This window comes from Penicillium griseofulvum (genome assembly GCF_001561935.1).
Source record: "Penicillium griseofulvum strain PG3 chromosome Unknown contig_92, whole genome shotgun sequence".
In the NCBI taxonomy this organism is placed as follows: Eukaryota; Fungi; Ascomycota; class Eurotiomycetes; order Eurotiales; family Aspergillaceae; genus Penicillium; species Penicillium griseofulvum.
Window position 1 is genome coordinate 87,747 of NW_024467453.1, and position 26,275 is coordinate 114,021.

At 47.0% G+C, this 26,275-nt stretch overlaps 3 protein-coding genes across 3 annotated transcripts; 1 reads left to right on the top strand and 2 right to left on the bottom strand.

The window, feature by feature from the left end:
• Positions 1-4,834: 4,834 nt before the first annotated feature.
• Positions 4,835-5,371, top strand: PGRI_068520 (uncharacterized protein; the record flags this gene model as incomplete). Its single annotated transcript, XM_040794566.1, has 1 exon — positions 4,835-5,371. The coding sequence occupies one exon, from the start codon at positions 4,835-4,837 to the stop codon at positions 5,369-5,371; it is 537 nt and encodes a 178-aa protein (XP_040648897.1).
• Positions 5,372-6,206: 835 nt separating this feature from the next.
• On the bottom strand, positions 6,207-13,384 carry PGRI_068530 (Acyl transferase/acyl hydrolase/lysophospholipase; the record flags this gene model as incomplete). The annotated part of the gene is made up of 2 exons (XM_040794567.1): positions 6,207-11,829; positions 11,925-13,384. 2 exons carry the CDS (start codon positions 13,382-13,384, stop codon positions 6,207-6,209), a joined length of 7,083 nt encoding a protein of 2,360 aa, XP_040648898.1.
• Positions 13,385-15,589: 2,205 nt separating this feature from the next.
• Positions 15,590-23,045, bottom strand: PGRI_068540 (type I polyketide synthase; the record flags this gene model as incomplete). The annotated part of the gene is made up of 4 exons (XM_040794568.1): positions 15,590-16,955; positions 17,021-17,436; positions 17,487-17,771; positions 17,817-23,045. The coding sequence occupies 4 exons, from the start codon at positions 23,043-23,045 to the stop codon at positions 15,590-15,592; spliced, it is 7,296 nt and encodes a 2,431-aa protein (XP_040648899.1).
• Between the last annotated feature and the right edge of the window lie 3,230 nt (positions 23,046-26,275).

The following is a 26,275-nucleotide window of genomic DNA, read 5'->3' on the forward strand; positions in this document are numbered from 1 at the left end:
AGTAAATCTCCGATCGGCAGAACAGTAATTCGATATGTACTCGAATGGCGAAGATTATTTGTAGATGGTTCGGAAGAGGTTGTCTCGTGGTAATAAATCACAGAACTGAGACGATCGGCCGATACTGTGTCGACTAGTATTTGCAAACGGGCACCAGGCACCAGAGACGGCGTACACGAAGGAATATAAGACTGTGATGAGAAGCCCATGTTAGCAAGGTTTGGGCCATATTGGGCAATGTTGCATCGGGATGCCAGGTTCGGGGAAAGGTACAAGGGTACCTAGGGTGTCGAAGTGTCTTGGAAAGGAAAACTCACCAAATGAGGGGATAGAAGGGATCACAAGAAAGAGAAGAAAAATGAATGTAGTCTTCTGTATTGCTCAAGAGGCGAACTCAGGACATGTACAGATTATACAGGAGCAAGAGAGGAAGGGAGACGGAAGGAAGGGAGGAAGAGCGACAAGCTCTGAATGAGGCGAGAAATGCTGAGTGTGGCAGGAAGGTCGATCGAGCTTGACAGCGATAGAAGATGCAAGGTGACAAAGAATTGGAACGATTATTATCACCCTTTCGTTTGCTGCAGCAGTGTGGGGTTTTCGAAGTTGGTAGCCGGAAGGTTCAGAATTGAGGAGGCGCCGCGACGTTACTCTGCTCCGTGCATGCTCCAGGAATCTCCCAGTTGCAGATCGTCCTCATGTGCCTTGTGGAGAGGCGATCCCCGAGAATGGTAATTAGAACGTTGGGGGACCCTAGATTGATTGGTAGGCAAGGGGTGTCTGGAGGGAAGATTTTCGAGCGGGACTAAGAGAGGATAATGGAATGCGCTCGCGCAAGAATAAGAATCTTGGATTTAGAGGGAATGTGGATGAGAGACAAGGCACGGCATTAATGTAGTCCAGCTGTCACACAGGCGCCAGCATGACAGCCCAAGGGTATTTTTTTTTGTGTGGCTGTTGGGTGTTTTTTTTTGGTGAGGCGGTGATGAAGGGGAAAAAGGAAAAAGGTAAGGAAAAAAGAAAAAGAGGAGACGTTCTCAAATAAAAAGGACAATTAAAAAAAAAAGTCACACGAAGAAGGAAAAGAAAAGAAAAAAAAGAACAGAACAAGAGTCAATTGGATAGATAACAAGGAAAGAAAGATGATTTCTCAAGCAGATCAGCCGCTGTATTGCCGCGTAATTACCATAACCATGTGAACAGGTCGATCTTGGCTGGGACCTGATGGTACTTCAATTTAGGTTTGAGTTTAGCTGTAAACTGAAGTATCTTTTTCAGCCATTTGTTTCATGGCGTATGTATTTAGTTGTCACCGCGATCTAACTCCCGGCGCTTCTTTTTTAGTCTGGCCCCATTCTTTGTCTTGTTTTCACATCTTATATATATGATATATATATATATATACATAAACATTCTATTTTATTGTATTGCAATTCTATTTCATACTTATAATCCATGGTCCAACTTAATACAAATAATCCCTGGAACAGTACCGAATGGATGGGTGAACGAGCAAACCTAAAGTCACTAGAGAGATTTAATACGGTCAAATATTCCTATCCACTCCAACTCCCCAGCAATTTATGTTGACCATGGAAACTATACGCCCTATAGAAAGAACATACTCCCGAATGGAGCCGGTGCCTGACATAAGACAGCTTTTTCTCTAGGGAATTTGGGTCCAAGCCGAGATTCTATACTAAATGAAGCTTTAATATAATTCCTCGGCAACAGCTTATCTTAAAAAGATTGTTTCTTCCGATCGGGGGCCCACTAAGCCCCTCCCACTTTAGCCTTAAAACATCAAGTAAGGTACACTCTATATATACCTACATAGGGTATAGCATATATATTATCCTATTACGGAGTAAACGTCTATTCCGGTTGGATCCGGAAACATTCTTGAAACCTTTCTAACTGTGGGCCTGTCATTCCAGCATTGGACGTTAGCTTACTTTCTCCGGTCAGGAACTCAATGAAGAGGGGTGCATTTGTTTCTTGTGTTTTGGCTTTTTGTTTTCTTTTTTTTATGTCCTCTCTGTTTCTATTCTACCCGTGCGCCGGGGTATTGCCCAATCCCTTGATTCTCTTAAGTCAAACCCCAACTAGTCATGCAATAGTCTCGCGACCATCGATAGAAGTACGCTTGGGGCAGTGAGGCCCAGATCCAGAGGAATTATCTGCGAAAAAAAAAAATAAAATAAAATAAGTGCGCGACTTGAGTAGACTTCCATAGACTCGGCCAGCCCCTTGCTTCGGCACGTCGTCACACTGACCCTTGGATCAAGCTATAGGTAAAGTGTGGGATGCGCCCTGCTGAATGACGAGATTCAAGTGTTCATTGTCTGGGTCAGAAGCTCATAGAAAGCCATTGACAGAAAAAGAAAAAAAAAATTGGGTCATCTAGCATGTGTTGGTGAACATTTGCCCTCAACGTTGCGGTGTCCAGTCATCGCGGTGTAATCCCTCCCGGCGAGATTGGAAAAAGGCCGAGACATCGACTGGCAAAGGGAGAGTCATACAGCTTGCAGACTGACAAGGATACTCGCCTTTGGATCCTTGCACAGGGGTTGCACAGGTCAAGTGTCAGTCCATTACTCGCAGAAATCTTCCCCGGATCTGATCTCTGAGGGGCATTGCCCGCCTTGCGTCCAACGCCCGTAGCCTTAGGACCACTCTAGGGACCCGAGCGCAATGGACTACTTGCCGTGACTATTGGGCGTTGGCCGTGCTACCAGTTTCCGGGTACTAGGTTGTTGCTTTTTCTATGATGATCGTCCTTTCTCCGAGTTTGTGATGTATCGAATTGTGTGTTGGCCGCCCCTGACCGTATGATGAAAGATGCAGACTCTGTCCACTATGTATGCCAAGATAATCTTGTAACATACCTAGAACATGTCAGTCGGTGCAGTTGACAAATTTTGATAGTGACCTGGCTGTGTTCTTCATCTCGAGTGTCAAGTCTTGGCAGTATCGATAGAAGATCAGGGTTTATTAAAGAGCACTCAACCTGTTCTAGGTCCTAGACGCTAGGTTTCTGCCTTTCTGTATTGATGGGGAATTTCTTGAGGCTTAGTTTATATTGCCCCCAAATCCCGATGCTTCTCATGATGTCTCTCATGTGTCAACACAATAGTCAAAGTCCCCCCACATAAGAACTTAACAGACGGACCACTTGTGATATTATATTTTGCCAATCAGCATACAAATATTACGAGGAATATTTGAAAGCTAGACTAAAAACCCAAACAACAGTTCTCGCCACAAGATCATATCCAGAGACACATTCGATGAAGAAATAGCTCACCTGGCACCAGCCTAATTAAGTATACCAGAGCCAAAACGACACGCACCAATTCAATGTATTAAAACTGGGCACTTTATTTGTGGCACCGGGACCGCGTGCCCTTGTGCTGTGTGTCGCCGATGTGGCTGCAAAATCCATGCAAGAAGGATACATGCAGTCCAGGCGATTGACACATCCAGCATGTGGCAAACAGTGGTTACAGTGACCTTGCATGTCAGGTGTATGGATGTTTACTCCGTCTAGATTGTGTCGCCCATACTTATTATAGACAGTTGCTTTCAATATAGTCTATTCCATTGTGATATATATAGTTATTGAGCAACCACTTATATATATATGTCCACCAAGGAGACACCTAAGTGCTTGGCACATTACTTTATTTCGGATTAATCCAATGGGAATGGAATTAAATATTAGCTACATCATTTCAGAATTGAAGGAATTCAATATAAAGGGTGCAACATAGTAAATCATGCTTGATATTCGACATGTTTATAGACCTCGCTATAGTTAGTCTAACGCCCAAGTTAACTTCACCTATATAATACAATCTCTCAACTGTGTCAAATTCGGTAATTTGTTGCTTGTTTTTGTTTCTATGCTAACAAAAAATGGTTGCTATTTACCTATAGTTATGTTTGGTTGACGCGTACTAGGGCTTTGTTTATATGTCTCGAGGATTGCCTAGGTGCATAAGATCTAATCTCCTCCCACATACTTTTTTGAAACACTCATTTCCTGCTTATTTTTACAGCATCAAGAGCATAAATCATGTGACTATGTAGACAATTAGACTTTGCATTGCACCGTAAGCCAAATCTGAGGGATTTATTGTGCGACCACACTAAGCGCCAGCCATACTGCCTATATATCTCTTTTTTTCTTCTCAAAAGAAACATCTTGAAGGTTACAATATAAATCTCTACTTCGTATATAACATATAACATATAAATTTATGCGAGTTTATGAGCGTGGATCTCAGGGGAACCAAAATAAACAGGCATAGTTCAGTGGGGCCACCTGGCGAATAATATGGCACAAATAACCCCCAGAGGGTCCGTTCTCCAGGCACTGAGAGCTTATGATTGGTTGGTCCCTGGGGCCAAGATGCCCCGAGCAACCCTAAGGAACAGCGCTAAGCTCTGAATAGCTTAGCTCTACACTAACAATAGCAAAGCCGTTCTAGGCTCCCAGCGGTTCTCCTCTTCTCCCCTTCCTCCTTTTCTGTTTTCCCTTCATTCTCATTCCATCCCCTCCATTCTTTTCCCACAGGTGCCAGCTTCACTCTTTCAGCGGCTCACCTTGTGTCCATTCTTTCTATAACTTACCCACTCTCGTTTTCGATTCTTCACCCTTTTTTCGACACCGTGACAACTCGCACATTCCATCGCGTCGGACTAGTTACTTCCCCAGATTCATCCTGTGACACCTTCCTTGGATTCCGAAATCGTCGATCACATACATATCTGTCGATTTCCGATATTCTCAAACTCGGTATCGAAAAAAAACCAACCGTCGACAACCGACAAGATGAACAACCTATTCCCCCGTATCGTTGCTCGCGATGATGACAATGACAACGATAGCGGACTGTCCAACACCATGGTCGACCTACTCATTGCCCTCCTCGTTCTCGTTCTACTATCTCTCGCCCTAGTCGGTGGTCTGCTCATCCTCCGCCGCAAGCGTCAGCGGAAACAGAACCTGCTTCCAGTCCACAATGGACAGTCTCTCAACAAACGCCGCCTCACTATTTCCACAAATAAAACCGACTCCATCCTTGTCTATGACGAGAAACGCAGCCTCATGGAGAACTCCCACAGCCCCCCACCTAGTCCTGTACCTGAGATCCGCATTACCTTCCCAGAGGAAGAAGACGCGAGCGGCAAACGGACGTCTGGCCGCATGGTTATTGTCCGAATTAGTGACGCTGGCAGCGTCGGCCTGGAACCCTGCCATGAGGAGCTTCCTCCATACCAAACCACCGATACCGGTCGCTTCCAGTCCCTGGACATGGATCGTATGGGCGGGCTGAAGGAGAAAGACGAGAGGAAGACGTATCATTAAAGGCGTGTTGTCAAACCAACCTGCTTAATTGACCAATCGCGTATTTCGCCCGCATAGCGCTTACTCCTTTCTCCTACATTCGACGACTTCTCCAAACATGACGAGTTCCCTGTCAAATATCTTTTGCGACTCTACCATTTACATACCCTTCCTTCCCTGATCTGGCCTTCATGGCTTGCACATATGTCCTTCAGTTTCCATTTTGGTATCCCAAGCATACTGTCGGGATACCTGATTCCTGGACAGAATCATGTGTACTCCACACTGCTAGGATTCCAACATTTATCGAAACTGGTTCGTTCATAGCGAGGGCCTGCCGATTTTTCTCCATCTGCTTTCTGGCGTTTGATTTCTTAAGCCTGGTTCTTCATGTCTCTTTCGCCCCTGCTACGTTCCTAGGGACCGATCTACATGTGACATCATTCCTGCTTTCGATTTTCTTTTCTTCACACCCCCTTTATGGGGTCCTATTTTTACGTTTTATTTGGGCCTCTATTTAACTTCTCTTCTCATGTGCCTTTTTTACCCGGTACTCGGCAGCTGGATAATGTATGTACTTAGTCCTCCTATGTTGATTTACGCAAATCTGAATCTATCATTTTTTCCACATATCTTCAACTTTTTCTTTCTCCAATATGTATACTAAGCGTATCTAAGGAGAAAACCAAGATATATAAAAGGAAATCGTGTGTCTATGAACTATCACGGGGTTCCCCAATTGTCATTCTGACTATAGAAAGGGCTTGACATGTCAATATATACCGTTGCTCCACTAAGAAATTAACCCATCTTCTCCAATCACCTTGTCCTAGTCCACCCCAAGACAGTGGCATTATCAGTCGTCATCCATAACAGCCTCGCTCGCCATACCCTCCAGCGTCTCCCGGAGTATCTCGCGATTTCGATACAAGAACCAGTGATCACCATCCACTTCTATGAGACGGAATTCCTTCGTCTGCATACTCCACCCAGCTGCCTCCTCCGGGTAAACAATATCATCCTGACGAGCCGCAAAGGCCGTGATGGGTATATCCAACGGCTCCTCTTCGTGGAACTGGTAATTGAGCAACAAAGGCGCATCCAGCTTCATCAGAGGCAAAATCGAGCGCACAAGATCCGCGTTGTCAATATATCGTGCCACAGCTAGCAAATAATCGGGCGTGGAATCCTCCCTTAGAGTCTCCATCATGATATCTCGCTTCTGCCAGATCCTCACCATATGCGGTGCGATCGTACCCGTGATGAGAAGGCGTGGTAGTGGCTTCCCACGTCGTCGGAGACCACGGAGAACTTCAAATGCAATGATTCCTCCAAACGAATGACCCCAAATAATGTGCGGTCTCCCGATCACATCTTCCATCTCGTCTAGGATGCCGGTCACGATTTGAGATATGTTCGTTACGACGGGTTCGTCTGCGCGGGTCTCTCGGCCTGGAAGCTGTACTGCAATGGGATCTAACCCGGCTGGAGGGTCTATTAAGAAAGGAAGGAAGAGAGTTGCGCCGATTCCCATGGAGTGGAAGCATAGTACTCGCGGACGGTTGGCGTTAACGGGTTTACCCCGAACGAACCACGGTGAAAGTGTGATTAGACCATCGTGAGGCATGAACTTAGAAGTGTCGTTCACGGTGTCGTTCAGGGTTTGTGAGGCCGATTCGTTGCCGTGAGCGATACCGTCTAGATCCGCTGCAATCTCCTGTAGACTAGGCCCTTCGAAAAGCCTGATGAGAGGGTATGGAAGTCGGAATTCACGCAGGATCAAACTTCGCACTTGTGTGAGAGTCAGGGAGTCGAAAGAATATTTGTTGATCTTTTCTGTTGGCGATATCCGGCTACTATCCACTCCTAGTATTTTGGCCAACCCTGCTTGCAGTATATCCGTGATCGCCTGGGTCCGCTCTGGACCCGTTAGTTGAGATAGAGATCTACCAGAGTCACCGCTTCCCTCTGACGTCTGTTGTTTGTTCAACCCGACATAAGCACCGTCCAGGGTTAAGTGGGGATAGGATTTGAAGAACATTGACCAGTCCATCTTAGAAGCGATGCTTTGTGCAGTGTTATAAATGGCAGCGCGCTCAAAGGTAGACAAGACAGTCGGGAGATTCAGGACGTGAATCCCGTCTGACTCGGCCAACTGAAGTACTCGGTCATTATGAGAGGACTGGCGAGACATTCCTGCATAATCCCCCAGAACCCCAAGGTTAAGCGAGGCTCCAGGGAGGCCGGACGCTTGGCGATGATGTGCAAGCCCGTCGAGGAACTGATTTGCCGCCGCGTAGCTCATTTGTCCTGCAACCCCAAGAATACTGGAAATAGACGATACTAAAACAAAGAAGTCGAGGTCGACCCCTTGTGATGATTGGTGTAGATTCCAAGCACCTAGCGCTTTGGGACCAAAAACAGCACGGAAGTTGTCCATCGTGGTATCATGGGCAGACGCGGCCTCTAGTACACCAGCGGAGTGAATGACACCCGCAATTGGTGGCCAAGTCCTTTCCTGATGGAAGAGGAAGTCAACCACTTGGGCGTCAGTAATATCACCCTTTTCAATGTTGACCGTCGTCCCTCGACGTTGTAAATGAGATATAATAGCGTGGTCTTCAGCAGATTTTGGCCCTGATCTGCTGAAAAGCACTAGATGTCTTGCCCCTCGTTCAACCAGGAATATGGCCAAGCGAAGCCCTAACCCACTTGTACCGCCCGTGATGAGATAGCTTCGATTTTCTTCCAGCCTCAGTTGGCTTGGGGGCGCTACTTGAATTTCAACATCGTCTGGCATTTCCACCACCACCTTGCCAATAATGGCAGACCGGGATAGTTTCTTCAGGGCCGTCGATAGCTCTGTGACCGGATACGTGGTAATCGGCGGTGGAACCAGCTTACCGTCATTGAAAAGCCCACAGATCTCATTCACGATCTGTCGGTGTAGAGCTGGTTTTTCTGCTGCCAACCTATCGACATCAATGGCGAAGAAGGAACAGTTTTGCCCAAATTGCTCTTGGTAAAGCCTCATGTTCCGATAGATGTCTGTAGTTCCGATTTCTAAAAATCGCCCAAACGGAGCAAGGCATGCCATAGATTGCATGAACATGGCCCCGGTCAGGCAATTAAGCACGACGTCGACGCCCTGACCATTGGTGGCCTGCATGACCTCATCATGTAATGTCAAGGATCGGGAGTCGAAGGCTGCTTCAACTCCCACACTGGTCACCCAAGCTCGACGGGCCGGGCTTCCGGCTGTTGCGTACACACGGGCGCCAATCAGTTTCGCAATTTGAATTGCTGCTGATCCAACTCCACCAGCTCCTGAATGCACTAGAACAGTTTCACCCGGCGCGAGCCGCCCGAGATGCACAAGGGCATAATACGCCGCGGTGAAAGTAGTTGGCACACAAGCTGCCTGGGTGATAGAAAGAGACGAGGGGATAGGCATGACAAGATCACGATTGGAAACGGCGTAACCTGCGATGCCGTTCGAAACCCGGGCCATAACTGGAGTGCCGTAATCAATGTCCGTCACATTCTCTCCGATGTCTGTGACTCGTCCGGCCACCTCAGAACCCAGGGTTTGACCTGTTAGACCAACCGAGGTCACTCTATCGCTTAGAAGGCCCATTGAATTCATGACATCCTTGAAGTTCAGGCCTGCAGCGTGGACTTCAATTCCCACTTCATCTGGACCTAGATTTGGGAGAGAATGCTGTCTCAGAATGACACCATCCAAAGAACCGTTGGTGTTGCGCTCCGCGTGATATTTTCCTCCTCTTGCAGGAAGAGAGATTTGGTTCTGCTTTTCTTCCTCTTCAATGTCCACAACCACTATTCTTCTGACATACTGGCCTTCTGATCGTAGGGCCACCACTGTCTCATGGCGGCCAATTCGAATGGTTTGCAGCTCTGCCTCGAGTAGAGTAGTTTGGTCGCCAGCCGTGTTAGTTGCGAGATCAACGACACGAATTAGAGAATGTGGCAGCTCGTTTGCCAGAACACGTGTAGCCGCTTCAAGGGATGAGGCCAGGGGATTGCATTGTGTATCGGCCGGGGTCATACAAGCCCCCTCGGTGAGCACAACCACCATGCAAGTGCCATTCTGAGCATGAATCCAAGATGCAACACGCGCGAAAGTCTTTATCACAGCATCTAACTTGTTGTAAATATTCGATTCTGGTGTCTCCGATAACAATGCTGGTATTATGAGAAGTGTCCGACGGTCCAAATTGAAACCCCATTTAGCAGCTTCCCACGAAGCTCCAAATGAATCTATCTTCTCTTCGTGAATTGCTGAATGTGGGAATGACCTCTGAACCGTATTTGGCAGCCAATCCCACTGATAATCTGATGGGTGAAGGATCAAAACATTCCGAAGATTCGCGTCTGTCCTATTTGCCTGCTCTTCGACCTCCAGCTGGAAACGTACTTGGTGTTCTGTGGGCTGAGATAGAGATTTGCCCTGGAGACGTTTTGTCGTTAAGCCGTTCAGCCTGGCAATGAGCTGACCTCTATCTCCATATACCAACACATTGCACGCGAGGAACGTATGGTCGTGGCGATACACCTGGACATGTGCAAAGGCAGCTGTGATAGGACTGTCATTCACAATGTGCACTGCCTCCACGTGGCTGGGTAGATACACCTGGGTAGGGTCGCCGACATAATGCTGATGAGCGTACAATGTGTGGACAGCGGCATCCAAAAGCGCGGGATGAAAGTTGAACTGTGTCGCCTCCTCATTCAACGAAGCGGGGAGTTCCACCGCAGAGAAAACCTCAATTCCAGAATACCACATCTTTTGGACGCATCTGAATGATCTGCCGTACCGAAGGCCTGCCTCCTCGAGTTTCTGGTAGAATCCGTCCACGTCTACCTCTTGCCCTGACTGTAGACGAGCCTTTATGCCATCAAGATCCTCAGTGGCTTCGCCGGGAGGCTCATCGTGTGCATTTATCCGACCTCTGGAACAGACTTGCCAGCCGTCCTCGGGGGCTGCACCTGCCTGTCGAGAGCTAAGAACAAAATCGTTGGCGGCACCGACAATCTCAAGCATGACTTGAGGGGCGAAATCTTCCGCTGGGGCCAGAACAACAGGGTGTTCAAATCGGAGATCTTCTAACCAGACCGTCTGATGTTTCATATATTTGCTTGCGGCTAGATATGTCGCTTCGATATGTCCCGTCATCGGGAATACAATTGCCCCGTCAACCACATGATCACTGAGAAATGGTGACACGCCGGTGCTTAACCTGAGTCGTATGATACCACGTTCATTATCGGTCAGGCTTGTTGAGGCTACAAGGAACGGATGACGAGACTCTGCAAGGCGGTTCTGTTGAGCTTCCGGATTCTCGAACCAGTGATGCTGCCTTTGGAAAGGATATAGGGGCAGATCAATAAAGTGACCCCCTCCACCGTTAAACGATAAAATGTCGACGGGAATACCGACAGCATGTGCGGCACCTATGACACGGGAGATAGGTTCAACATCGCTACCGCGAATCATGGCTGGAAGCAAATGCACTGGGCTCTTAGCAGCCTCTGCAATTTCTCGGGTTCCAGATATTAGAACGGGGTGCGGCCCTATCTCGACCAGAAAGTTCATGCCATCTTCAATCATATGCTCAACAGTCTCAACATATCTGACCGGCTTGCGTATGTTGTTGAACCAATATGTCCCGGTCAGATGCGTCCCCGGCTCAATGGCCGTGGTAACAGTGGAATACAGACTTAGTTCAGTCTGTTTCCCCTGAATGGAGGACAAGGCCCCGAGAAGTTCGTCTTCCAGGGGATCCATAAAGTGACTGTGATATGGAGTGTCTACCTTGATGAACCGAGCGAACATGCCACGCTTCTCCAGCTCTCTGGCGACGAGCTCGAGTTCGGTCACAGCCCCGGTGAGAGTAGTCATTTTGGGACCGTTAAAAGCTGCCATCTCCACTTTGCCAACAACCTGAACGAGTTTGATGATATTCTCGGCTTCTGTGGCTGATGCTCCCACGGCTAACATTGACCCAGCGCCGGCAGCCTTGCTCTGAATCTGGGACCGATGGTATATTACTCTGACGGCTTCTTCCAGGCTCAGGGCACCAGATATATGGGCAGCAGCAATCTCCCCGATGGAATGTCCCACACAACTATCCGGTTTGACACCATAGGAAATCAGTGTTCTTGCCAGTGCGATCTGAATTGCCGCTATCGCTGGCTGGGCTATGGTGGTTTGCGTCATCTTCGAATCGTCGACAGGGTACCCAAAGATCTCTGCAATAATCGAAAAGTGTGCGAGAGGGGTAAATATTCCATCGAAGGCAGCCAGATGGTCTCGGAAAATAGGTTCTTGATATGCAAGACGCATACCCATCCCAAGCCACTGGCCACCTTGGCCAGAGAACACAAAGGCAACCTTAGGGGATGGTGCACCTGGCAGTTTTTGTAGCACTAAGATTTCTTGGATGCCTGCTCGGAGCCTAGTAGATCAAGTCGGTGACATAGCTCTTCCAAGCCATTTGCTGGAATGACCGATATCTCGGAGTGTTTATCTCGACGCATGTTCAGAGTATACGCAACATCCTCAAGCGAAGGCTTGTGTAAGCGCAGATAAGAAGCCAGATCTCTGGCAGCCTGCGCCAAAGCAGCCTGCGACTTTGCAGATAGGCTGAAAACGCGCCCTCCACGAGAAGGTGTCTTAATACACGTGCTAGTATCATTTGGCGCCTCCTCCAGTATGATATGCGCATTGGCACCTCCAGCTCCAAAGGAGTTAACACCGACCAACATCTTCTGATCGTGGTCACGGGGCAATAGGGTTCTCTCGGTTGGTATTGCAAGGCGTAGGGCCTTGAAGTCGATCGAAGGGTTCGGGTTTTTGTGATTGATCTGCGGGGGGATCTCGCCATAGAAAGTGACGAGAGAGGCTTTGATAAAGCCAATAATTTCAGCAGCACCCTCAAGGTGGCCAAAATTTCCTTTCACCGATCCTATCCATAGTGCATCGTCATCCTCGGAGCGTCCCTGTCCAAGTTGCTCCCCCAGGGCCCTTGCTTCGATGGGATCACCAACGACAGTGCCTGGCCCGTGAGCTTCAACATACCGAATCTTTGTCGGGTCTACTCCTGACTGCTTGTAGACCGTCTCTAACAGCTTTTCCTGTGCGTCCAAGCTCGGAACAGTGAACCCATCTGCGGTGTATCCGTCTTGATTCACGAGCGAACCGCGAATGGACGCATAAATTCTATCATTGTCTTGAACTGCTTTGCTGAGAGGTTTCAGGTAAACAACTCCTACACCTTCGCTGCGAACATAACCATTTGCCGATGCATCGAACGGTTTGCACGATCCATCTGGAGACAAGAATCCAGCCTTGGATAACAGTATTGACGACTCGGGTCGAAGAATAACATTAACCCCGCCAGCTAGAGCCCCCTCGCTTTCTCCTGTCCAGATGCTTTGGCAGGCAAGATGCAGCGCCGTCAAGCTACTAGAGCAGGCAGTATCTAGCGTGACACTTGGGCCCTGCAGGTTCAATCGATGGGATACTCGGTTTGCTGTTGCCCATACCATGGATCCCATGGCTGCATGCGCGCTGGTGCTATCTCGTTGTTCGGTGGTCATCTGCATGGTCATGTGGTCATACATGAAGGTGCCCATGAAAACACTCGTCCGTGAGCCAGCCATGTTCTCAACAAGAGTGCCAGAGTCCTGGAGAGCATGAACACTTGCTTCAAGAACGAGCCGCTGCTGAGGATCAATCCTGGATGCCTCGGCTGGATAGTAGCCAAAAAATTCAGCATCAAATGACTTGACATCGTCGACGAAACCACCCTTGCGGCTCCGGATTGTCCCATATTTTTGGGGATCTTTGTCGTAGAACGAGTTGAGATCAAAACGATCCTTAGGGATATCACCCACCACCTCTAGGCCATTCTGCAAGGTTTCCCAGAATTCCTTTGGTGTGGAAATGCCCCCTGGAAAGCGACAGCCAATCCCGACAACTGCAATAGGCTCACGATTCGAAGCAGCCATTTTTTTTGATTTTGCTTTTTTGAAAAAGAAGTAGATTTAAAAGATAGATAGAACAAAGTGCCCCGAAAAGTGTCTGAAACAAGAAGGCAGTCGTTTATCGGATTGATTGATGCAAAAGAGAGGGAGATTCAAGAGTTGAAATACTTCAATTCACCCCCATCAACCCAGAATTGTATCACCTTCCTTATTGGGGTCAATTCCCGTTTACACCTACTCATGTCAAAGGAATTAGGGTCTCTTGATGTGAGGATCCAGATTAGGGACCTCCTCCGTCATCTTCGTCATTAAACCACTTCGAGCAACCTAATTATATTATCTCTATAGTTGGTCTCCCAAATTCTCAGCCTCCTGTTCAGTGAAAAGTGGGTTATTGACATCACAAATTCCCTATTCTATCAAAACGTGCTTTATGCTTCATAGGCCATGTGTGCCGCGATAGGGCTGGTGTATTCCATAGGCCAGGATTACATCCACATGGAATGACATTCCAAGATTCCTTTCAAGGTTTCTTCACTGCCCCATATATCAGCTTGTGGCTTGCCGTATAGAGCTACTCCTGACGGGCTACTGTCACAGCTCGAGAAGGACATGCACGCCACTGATGATAAGTACCATATTAGACTTTCAAATGCAATAAATTACACAAAAAGAACTAAATTCTCCGTGGTAAGTGATCTATATTAATTATTGGCATTGGCGTTCGGCAAAGAAAAGCAAGTATATCAACGGTACATATGCATACGAAGGTCTGAGGCCTCACCTACCTAACTATCGCCACTTTAAACTTTATATCTAGCAATCTTCTCATATATTGTCCCTCATAAATTTATTATAAATATGGAGACTGGGTGGAGAGAGTTGTTGCTATAGTATTTGAGATAATCTACTTTTTCTTTGGTAGATTAATTTCTTCCTCCCGAGGTCTCCGAGGTATCACTTAGTTTTATCAGATCTAATCAAGTCATATGACTGACCACATATAGGTATTGATATTACGCTGAGTTTATCCTACTCCCGGCGTTTTATCGCCTTAAAAAGATCTTAGTATTGTACGATTGGATGGCGTTCACACCTTGGCGTCTGTACCACCTAAAATTCCAAGATTTCTCCAGGGTTTAATTAGATGATTATGAGCACCTGTCCAGGTGTCCGGGTATCCAGTAAACCCGTTAGGTCACATGTATGAATGAAAACCTTGGAAATGCCTTACCCTCATCCTTTTACCTCTCCCTTCTCATCCATATCTATCAAATTGCACTTATTAAACACAATGTGTTCGACTAACTATCAACTCGAAATTTGATGCTATGAGAATAATGAAAGCGTGAGCTCAAGTTGGGTAATGAGACATTAACACATAATGTCTTTGCTGAACCTACTTGATATTGATGCACCTGCGTCCGACAACATACAATAAACAGGAAATTTGCGAGATCTTCATTATATACGTCACACACCCCATTCAGAGGAAAAAATAAGATCATATACAATCAAGGATATACTCCATCTATATTCCATCCCAAATCATTAATATAGGACATCCGATTACCGCCTCTTGTAATTGTAGACGGCTACGAAGCTGTATATACGCCAGGGGTCAACTCTCCATTTTCGGCCAATATTGATGACTTAATGGCTGGCTGGCTTTGGCTTTGACTGGTGCACCGCTCGATAACTATAATTTAATGTAAATTATTCATCCTAAACAGAAGCCCTAACATATAGGCGCCAAGGGCCAACCCCCAATTTAAGCTTAGCGTTGATGCCTTAGTGCCTGACTTTGGTTCCTGCGTGATGTAACTAGTTAACTAACTAGTTACATACCAAGACGTACCGCCTTCCCTTTAGTTATTCTGCCACAAGTGCCACTGCCTTTTCAATGTCTTTCAGTGGTCTTTCCAGTGGTATCTTTAGCAGTTTTCTCAGACAACATTCTGTTTAGATAGGTCGACAGTGAAACACAGCGGAGAAAGGCTCAATTTGTGCGAACGACTTTTCTATCTATACCCTTTGACTACAAAATACCAGCCCTATATCACGTGTATAGAAGCTGACTAACTATATTCGGAGTTTTAGACTGGTAGAACTGGCAGAATATAAAGGCAGGATACAGGGCGGTATATGTAGTTAATTTGGTTTGGCCCAATATTTCGGAGGTACTGTAGTAGAAGTACTCCGTAGGCATTCATCAAATGTTATATCCGCTCACTTTTTCTTATCTCCCTCAATTTTTCTGACCAACGCTTGAACCACATGCTCACCCATCGCAGCAAGACTAGCCATTGCCATGATTTCTAAAACACTAATGTCCAACCCTAAAGACGTCTTTAACCAAACACGCATCTCAACAGCGGCAAGACTGTCCAGGCCGACGTCGACGAGAGAGCGTAAAAGGTCGATTTCAGAATCGTCGTCAACCGGTTTCATGAGGAGGTCAAATACCCATTTGGCGATTTCGGTAGCAACAAACGCAGCCGCTGTTGCCTCGGTAAGAATGGTCGGGTCTACAGCAGCCGAAGAAACGAAATCCTTCAGTTTATCGGCTGAGGTGATCTTCTCCGTAGGCACATTGTCAGCAGCATTGCTAAAATAGGCAGCTAGGCGACTATCGCACAGTATTGTATTTCCATTCGGTTTGCTGAAGATGTCGGCGGTGTCTCTGAGCCCTGTGAGGAATTGTGCTGGATTTGTGTAACAGCTATCGCGCCGGCCCTGTGGAGGAGGGCCATGATGTATGGAAATCGTTATCGCATTAAACAAATCTCTTTGACTCATGCGAGCACAATCGAGTAACTTGACATTGTCCAAGATCGCTGGGTTCTCAGCGACATGTCCAATGCCTTGGACTGCACCAACGTCAATTACTGAAGCCGGCAGTTTGGAGCGATGGCGGAACTGCACGAATGCATCCATGAATGCGTTTCCAGATGCGTAATTTGCCTGTCCAGGTATTCCGAGAATACTACCCATCGAGCTGAAAAGGACGAAGAAATCAAGGTTTGCGTCTAAGCTCGCGTCATGTAGATTCCATGTACCTTGTATCTTTGGTCTGGTAGAAGCGTTCCATTCGTCCAATGTCATCTTGAGAAGCGATGCGTCTTGTAGCACCATAGACATGTTGAAGATACCCTTTAAGTTGGTGCTAGATAAGATGGCCTCCTTGACGTCCGGCAAGTTGCAGACACTTCCCTTGACGGCTGTGATGGAGCAGCCCTGGTCTTTGAGTTCACGGAAAAGCCTATGGTTTGACTCTGAATCTGCGGTTCGGCATAGGAAGATGAGATGTCTAGCACCATGCTGAACCATCCATCTAGCGACTTCACTGCCTAACCCCCCGAGACCTCCTACAAGAAGGTAAGACGCATCGGCTCGGAAAGTGATTGCGTGGGAGTGGGAAATTGCTTCGATTGACGTATCCTGTGATCTGAAAGAAAGCGCTAGCTTCCCGATATGTTGACCGCTCTGCATGTACTCGAAGCATGATTTGACATCATTTGAGGCGAATATCTTCACCGGGATAATAGGTCCCACATGACCCAATGTGTAAAGGTCCATAATTTTCTTCAGCAGCCTGGAACACGTTAATATCAGTTGTCGAGTTCAATGCATGTATAGGACTGGGGCATGGTCTCATACCGTTTGCTTTCTTTGGGTCTGCACTCAATGTAGTCGATTATGTCGATAACAATGTAGCTCATATTCGAATGCAAGGTGCTCTTAGGCAGTTGTCCCGGACTGACCGATGTAGATTTGGCAAGGTTGACCAGCTTACCAAACTTAGCCACACAGTTACAAGAAGCTTGAAACAACTCCCCAGAAAGCGAATTCAACACCAAATCCACCCCGCGGCCGTTTGTCAGCACCATAATAGCCTCCAAGAAAGATGAATCGTGGGAATCGAAAATATGGTTCCGGGGAATACCATGCACTGTTGTAAGGTGCTCAGCCTTTTTCTCACTACTGGCAGTGACATAGATGGTTGCTCCAATCATTTGACTGATTTGAATCGCAGCAAGGCCTACTCCACCCGAGGCAGAATGGATAAGAATAGTCTGCACGTAGAATCAGTAACGTATCACCCCAACGGTAATGGCACAAATACCTGGCCCTTTTGCAGCTGTCCGATGTCACAAATTCCGTGTAGTGCAGTGGCAAACGCAAGCGGCATTGTGGCTGCATTTTCCAGTGTTAAAGAATCGGGAATCTTGATGCAGCGTGATCCTGGAAGTATCATTGACGTAGCAAAGGTGCCAGGACCAAATGCAGCTACTCGGTCACCCGGACAAAGATCCTGAACTTGCGCACCAACTCGGAGCACAATGCCAGCAGCCTCAAGACCCATCACCGTACTAGGTAGTTCCAAAATGCCTAAAAATATAAGGATGTCCTTGGCCCGTTAGCCTTTTCCTGGAAGGTGGAACGGGCTGCATACCTCGAAGTTTACGCCCGCAGTGTCTATCTGAATTTCTACCTCATCATCTGTCAATAACTGCCCTTGCTGTCCTGGATAGGCTGTCCACGCCAAAGAATCAACGCGCCCAGCTGTCCCAACAACAAGAGATAGTCTCGAATCTTTGATGTTCACATGCGCTTCTTCAATCTCTTGGATTTCGTCCTGGACAGAGAGTGGGAATATACGTCCCACATGAATAGCCTCTTCCTGAATGGCATATTCATATTCAGAAAAGAAATCGTCTCCATGACCCCGCCCATGGAAAGTTTCAAAAACATCAATGACAAGCCCGATGCTCGTGTACTTCAGATTGTCAACCTCACATGTCGCGAAATCGATGCCAAATTCGGACCGAACTGTACGTGCAACACCCATAGTAGGTGCAAACTGAGGATTGGTGCAGTCTATCTGGGTCGATCGGGTCACCCAAAGGGCCCCAGAATGCGATCGCAGCAGTTGAAGTAAGAAAAACTGGAAAGCAGAAAGACTGCTAGTGTTTAGGTCGTTGAAGAATGGGGATACTGTATCGAGAAGAACGATGACGTCTTCCCCATCCCGCAAAGAGTGATCGAGTCCCCAAATACCGACGGTATACCCCCTAGACCGTAACTGTTTCTGCATCTGTACAGCAATTTCTGATGATGTTATATCAGAAATCAAGGTGACACCCTTCTTCGATAAGGCGTCAGGGACGCAGGAGGGACTTGCAAGCATGTATGCAAGGCTATGGAGTGGTGGCGCTGTATCAAACGCAACGTCATCGAGTGCATTGAAGCCCGCAACCTCCAAGGCCTTGCCCCATCGATCAGGAGAGATGTATGGCTCGTCCGCTCTGCCATCCGACTCACCTGCCCACCAACCAGGCAGAATCCCGGCAATGAAATTGATGAATTTCGAATCGCCACAAAGCTCCTCTAACAATAGCTTTCCCTGCGGGTGAAGGAGCTTGCGGACGTTGGTGAGAGTTTCGTGCAGAATTGGTGTGGCGTGCAAGACGTTTGCTGCAATGATCAGATCAAATGACTCCGGCTCGAAGCCCTGAGCCAGGGGGTCCTTGGTAATGTCAAGTGTTTGGAATACGATATTCGGGTAACATTCGAACCTGTCTTTTGCGGCTGGAAAGAAAGCCGCGGAAATATCTGTAAATGTATACTTTGAGTACTTTGTCTGAGAAAGAATCTTTGCCGTCGTTCCTCCTGTGCCTGCCCCAATCTCAAGGATTCGCTGCTGCGGCTGGTAGTGGCCTAGAGAACCAAAGAGTGGAGCACGGTCAACCTCGTTGAGGTAGTTGTAGAAGTTATACAGAGTACCATCGCCCATGAGTACTCCCAAAGCATCGATTTCGCCTTTGCATATCGGGACAATGTTGTCTAATACTTTCATCATTGCTCGGGCACAAGGTGCCGCCGAAGTAGCTAGAATTTGGCCAAGCAATGACTCTATGCTTTGCTCATATGTTGGTTTGGCTTGTCTTCGGAGCCATTCCTGGTATTTATGGAGGTGTGTAATGCCTGAAGACACACCCTGCGCGTCAAGTCGATAGAGAGCCTGTTCAATGCACAACGAAGTAAAAGAGTTCAATAACATGGCGTTATCCTCCCACCCTGCTGCCGCCTGAATGAGGTCAGCGATATTGAGGAATTGTATACTTGGTTGCCAATGAAGCCTTGCTCCGGCCTTGGAGTCACCCTCTGCAAAGAGAGCCTGGCTCGCCCCGAGGGGTCGAAGAACAACGTCTTTAGTTCGCACTGAAAGAGAACCATCAGATGTAAATGCCTCACTATCGAAGACTATAATGTCCTTTTTGGAGACATCCGCCCGCGCCGTGACATCCAGTTCTAACGCACAATCGCCAGTAACATAGATTTCCTCAATACTCGTTGGAACAGGCAATGATTCAACCTGCCAATCAAACCCTTTGTAAATTGCACCGTACGCGATGTGGAGAATTGAATCCAATTGTGTAGGATATACTGGATAGCGTGTTGACTCATTCACCTTAGATACGATCTTTCCGGACACAATATTACTAGTGGCTGAACAGGATTGACTTTCGATGCCTTGAAAGGCGGGTCCAAACTCAACACCACCCCGGCTGAGAGTTCTGTACCAGCTGGAGACATCAATATCACGGGAGAGGGTTTGTTTCTGCACATTCACAGCAGAGGGGAGGCCATGACACTGGGTAATCTCCCCGGAGCAGTGCTCGATCCATTTTACGCCATTGTATGAACTAATGGTAAAGCTGTACCATTTATCCTGACGATGGCGCCGCAGTGATGTCACAATCTCTGTGGGATTTGACTGGTTTAGGACCATTGCCATGTCTAAAACCATCCTGCGGATGATGAATGCAGATGCAGAGGAACCGATCTGTCTCACGGCCTCTCCAGCCATCATTATATAGCCGGCGGCTGGGAAGACGATGTTTCCCGATACTTTGTGGTCCCGGAGCCATGTGACTTGGTCTAGATATAGAACATTTCTCCAGCAGGGCTCATTGTCTGTGCTATCAACCACTCGAGTTCCCAAGATTTCGTGCTTCGGTTGTTTGCGGAATAGCCATTCTTTGTTCCGGCGTGGCTCGTATAAGCTTGAGTATTTATGCTGCCACGGATAGGTCGGTACATCCGTGAGCACTTTCGCACTTCGATCTGGGTTGGTGAGGATATTGAAGTCGAGGGGCTGCCTGTGCGAATACAGCTGACCAATCATAGAGAGGAAGGATTCGGCACAGTCTTTGGAACGAACTAGACAAGGCACATAAGGATGGGTCACTTGTTCTTGGTCTAGCGTTTGGCGAATTGGGCCAGCGAGAGTGGCATGAGGTGAAACGTCGAGAAATAGAAGATGGCGGCCGTTTTGCTGGGTGACAATGAGTTTGAGGGCACTGTGGAATAAAACAGGCGACTCAAGATTCGTTTGCCAGTATTTCGATCCCACTGGATCTCCATCGCTCAGCACATCGCCGGTAACCGTTGAGAAGAATTGGACGCCCTGACATTTTGGCTCGCCCACACTAGCGAGATATGGATTAATAAATGAATGGTATGTATCTCCCACGAATTTCATGTGGTGTGAGTGATATGCAGTATCAGTCTTGAGTCGTTGGACGATGATTTCCGGACGTACCAAACATATTGCCTGCATCACATGCTCCACCTGATCAACATCACCTGATATAGTAACACTAGAAGGAGAGTTTTCACACGCGACGACCACTCCTGGTCTCAAGAATTGATCAATTTCGTGTCTCCCCATCCCGACCGCAGCCATGCACCCGTCCTGTTTCACCATTCCTGCCACGACGCCGCGGTAGTATGCCAATATCACAGCTTGGCTTGCGGTGAGCTTGCCTGCAGCGTACGCTGCGGCAAGCTCCCCGGACGAATGACCAATGACCGCGTAGGGTGTGATGTTTAGTTCGAAAAGGGTATCAACAAGTGCTATTTGAATTGCGGTGCATATCGGTTGCGAATGAGACGATAAATAAAGCTCGCTTGTCTCATTGTCCTTTGAGATTTCATCCATGATCGACCAGGCAGGGGCATCGGGCAAATTCTGCAGGACCCTATTCATCTCCAAAATTGACCTCCGAAAAGTGGCATTGCTCTTGAAAAGCTCAACTCCCATGCCTGGCCATTGAGAGCCCTGCCCCGCGAACACCATGACAATTTCTGGTGGACTTGAGGAAGTCTTCCCAAATGAGGATGTGGTAACTGACATGTCGTTGTGTACGATAGACGCAGCCCGGAACGGAAGGTGCTCCCGCCTTGCACCCATTGTATATGCAAGATCACGCAGAGAGTCGGTGTTCTCTCTCAGATAACCAAGATTCCGTTCAATCATTGCTTCGAGTGAAATCTGCGTGTTGGCTGAAAACAAGAGTAACCGTGGTCCTGGATCTTGCTCATCAATCAAGTCTGAGCTTGGTGGGGTGAAATTCTCAGCAGACTCAATAATAGCATGAGCATTGACACCACCCATTCCAAAGCTGTTTACACTAGCTCTTACACAGCGGCCTTGAGGCCATGGTGTCGCCTCCACAGGAACGGTAATTTTCTTATCCTCAAACGGAATCTTGGGGTTCGGGATATTGAACTTGATATTAGGTGGAATGATGCGGTTTTCAATGGCCAATACTGCCTTTATCAAAGAGGTGAGCCCCGATGCGCCTTCAGAATGCCCAACATTGGGCTTGACGGACCCAATGTACATTCCAGTATCCCCACCAAAGGTATTTGCAACCGCCGCAACCTCAATAGGGTCACCGACGGGAGTTCCTGTGCCGTGACATTCCACAAACGCGGTCTGGGAAAAGTCACTAATACCAGCAGCGCTATAGGCTTTCCGGATGACGTTCTCCTGAGCATCTGCACTGGGGACAGTAAATCCTGCGGACTTTCCATCTGAGTTCATAGCAGTGCCTCTAATAACGGCGCGTATAGGGCTTCCATCACGTAGAGCGTCTTTCAAGGGCTTGATGTACACAGCGTTGACCGCCTCTCCGCGACCATATCCATTGGCGCCTACATCAAACGATTTGCAAGATCCATCAGCAGATAGTACACCCTTTGTCGACATGATCATGGTCATCGTGGGGGTAAGAATGAGATTGAAACCAGCAACAATGGCAGCTGAGCAGTCCCCTCTTTCGATTGATAGACATGCAGAATGGAGCGCGACAAGCGATGAGGAGCAGGCTGTACGAATGCTCAGACTTGGTCCGTGGAGGTCGTACTCGTACGAGACTCGATTTGGGATAGCGAAGTCTCCCCCGACCATGAGAGGATACTTGGCCGAAGTTTGTTCATCGTATATAAGGCTTTCGGTCCAATCATCGCCAAATGAGCCCACAAAACATCCAATATCTCTTCCACGATAATCAACCTCCCCGGCGCTTTCAAAACACTCTCGGACAACCTCCAGCAGCTGACGCTGACAAGGATCAATATACTCCATTTCGAGCTTTGTAAAGCTGAAGAAACTGGTATCCAGGGTTCCGAGGTTGACGGATTCATCTAAGAAATACCCATACTCCGATCCTACAGTCCCGTGGTTTCCTGATTTGGAATAGTAACTCGAAGCATTGTACCGACTATCGGGGACTCGTGATCTAGCATCACGTTTGGCAAGAAGAAATTCCCAGAGCTCAGCATCGCTAGAAATTCCACCTGGTAATCTCAGGGCCATACCGCAAATTGCCATTGGGGTAGAGGTACCAGACAATGAATCACAGGCCTAGACACCGGGTGACTTAGAATGAAGAAAGAAAGCTCCCAAACAGGCAATACGTACGCTTGTGGACATGTCGAAATTTGCAGATACTTCCATATTTATCTTTCCTTCGTTTCTTTGTTGATATTCTAGTGTTAATTAAGAAGGAGTATCTTGGGAGGTAAAATTGTGAAAGAATTGCAGTAATCTTGGGATAGGCACGACTTTGATCTCGAGCAGAATAGAATTTCAGGCCGGATTTTGTCTCTTATAAAGATCATCTACACAATAAAGTCAAGGTGTGTAGAATAGGTATCTACCTAGTAAATTCCTTCAGGATATAGGAGGTATTGATGATCCCCAAGTAGATATGTCCACCCCTACCAGATATCAAGATGCTCCCATCATGCATGTTCTACAAAATCCGAACTCTCCCGCATACAACAGATGACAAAACAGGTTATATTGCGTTAGATATTTATTTAATATGGCGTGATCATGATTGGTCCGAAGTTTGATAGGGTCAATTGTAAGCTCTAAAAACAAAGATGTTTTTGTGCAACCCTACGTTTCCTATTCAGGACAAGAACATGTTCTACGTGACACCTATTGATGGATAACGTCTTTTGTCATTTCATAAACTGATGAATTGGTAGAACCTGGGTTAGAACCTGCTTTTACAATGGTAGCGTGATAGTGTTCCATAATTTTCCAGCAAATTCAAATCCCATCTACTATTTACCAAATAGTTATCCTACCTACACCCTTTTAAACTTGTTTTATAAAATGAACACTGAAAACCCTTTTGGGCTGTATGAACAGTCCATCCGATGGATATTAAGCCCGTGGGTACTCGGCAAAATCTTGCTGGGAGTGACATGGACACACACCACCGTTTGACTGCACTTCTCATCGGTCAAGTCATGGCGACGCATGGGCAGTTAGTTCTCGCTGGTTAGCAAACGGATAGCTGCAGAAGTAACGCAAGGGGTAGCTTATAGAATGGGGGTTGTGTGAGTCACATGGAGCCCTCTCTTACAAGCCCATGTAGGCGTGGAAGTTATATATGCAGAATAACTCATAACTTTAATAAAACAAGATAACCATGCTTTTGCGTAGAAACATTGCTTTTGTAGAAACGGTGATGTCTATATCAATTAGCAACGATCATCAAAACACCAGGCAGTGGCACCACACGCACGTACTTCATCAACCTTATGTCTCTACTCTCTAGCCCTAACAATACAAGTTCATCATCGCCCACAGTAGTCAGGAGGCTGTGAGGTATCACAAATCATTGCGAGGGTAGCCTAACGTGGACTATGCGACATACATCGGGGCTGGAAGGTGTGATGCCACGGACATACATGTAGAAATAGTCCTGTTGACATGTTTTCGGCAGCGGTGAGCTACTAATTTTACTATACTTTACTAATATAGGTGATGTCCGGAAGGATGAGCAGACTACTTGTGATTACCTGATAAGAAGCTTTCCAGAGGCATAGATCCTACATACATAAAGGAAGAAGTGATACTCAAAACTTTTTACAAACCTCTATCCAGATGTGACCAAAACTAATCAGCTTCATTCCGTTTCCCCATGCCACAGAACTTCCAAATAATCGTTATCGGTAGCTCTATCGCCGGTCTAACGTTTGCCCACTGCCTCGATCACGCAGGAATTGACTATATAATCTTAGAAAAACACGAAGATCCTGAAGCAAACATAGGAGGCATCATTGTGATCTCGCCAAATGGGGCTTGTATCCTTGACCAATTAGGACTTCACGATGAGGTGAAAGCTGTTAGTGAGCCAATTAGAGCGGCTCATATTGCTTATCCAGGCGGGGTTAGCATCACGAAATGGTGGCCTAGTTCTATTAGCCAAAGGCAAGTACATAGAAATAGCTTATTGGAGCGACAAGTCCTAACCGTCATCTATAGATTAGGATATCCGTTTTCTATTCTCACTCGCGCACAGTTCCTCCGTATACTGTATAGGAATCTGAAAGACAAGTCGAAAGTCCATGTGAATAAAAGAGTGGTCAGCATTTGCAAAACACATTCTGGAGTATCTGTGTTTACAGCCGATGGCGGTGCATATCATGGTAATTTGGTTGTGGGTGCAGATGGTGTTCACAGCATAACACGTTCAGAGATGTGGAGGATTGCCGGAAAGAAACAACCGGGTCTAGTAAGGAAGGAAATGAGCAGTAAGTTGTCTTCCTCTTTATTAAGCCCAATTAATTGATGTTAGTGGATAGGGCTTTTTGCAGATTATAGATGCGTTTTCGGCATTTCAAACCAAGTCCCTGGTATTCTACCTGGTGACCAAGTAATGAAATCCTGTTATGGGTCAACAATTTTTGTGATTGGGGGAAAGAATGGCTTAGTTGGGTGGTTTGTGGTGCAAAAGCTGGATCGAAGATATTACTATCCAAATGTTCCTCGGTATTCACAGGCCGATACCATTGCCTTATGCGGGTATCTCCGCGGGTTGAAAGTCTGGAAAGAGATAGATTTCGGTGATGTTTGGGACAAGAGGAGATCATTTATGATGACTGTTTTGGAAGAGGGTATTCTACGAACTTGGCACCACGGCCCTATTGTTTGCATTGGCGATAGCAGCAATAAGGTACAGAGTTCGACCTTGACAAATGACAGAGATATATGGTTTCTGACTTTTCAGCTCTAGATGACCCCAAATCTTGCCCAAGGTGCTAACATGGCAATTGAGAGTGCTGCGGCATTATCGAATAAGCTGCATCATCTTTTCCAGTCCAAGGGCCAGCAGAACCTCTCGGAAGCACAGATTATCAGTATGCTTGAGGACTTCTCTCACAGCCATTATATGCGGGCAAGGATAATAAACTCCCTTTCCCAAGTTATGACTCGTATGCTTGCGCGAGATAGAGTCATTTGCACCTTTTTGGGGCGGTACATTGCTCTTAGGTCCGATTATTTCACGAGCTTTTGGCTGTCTAGAATGCTAGGAAGAGGCGTGAAACTTGACCATGTACCAGTGGGTAGAGCGCGACAAAGTCTTCTTCAAAGGGCAAATGGCCGTGTAGTCATAGGCTTCATTCTGATTGGTTTCATTTCTGTTCTGTTCCTATATATATGGCCACAACATCAGATGTCTGAGCGTCCGACTTTGAATATGTCATACCAAAGCAGAACCCCCACTTGAGTAACTATTTACAGCTATACCTTTTATTTAC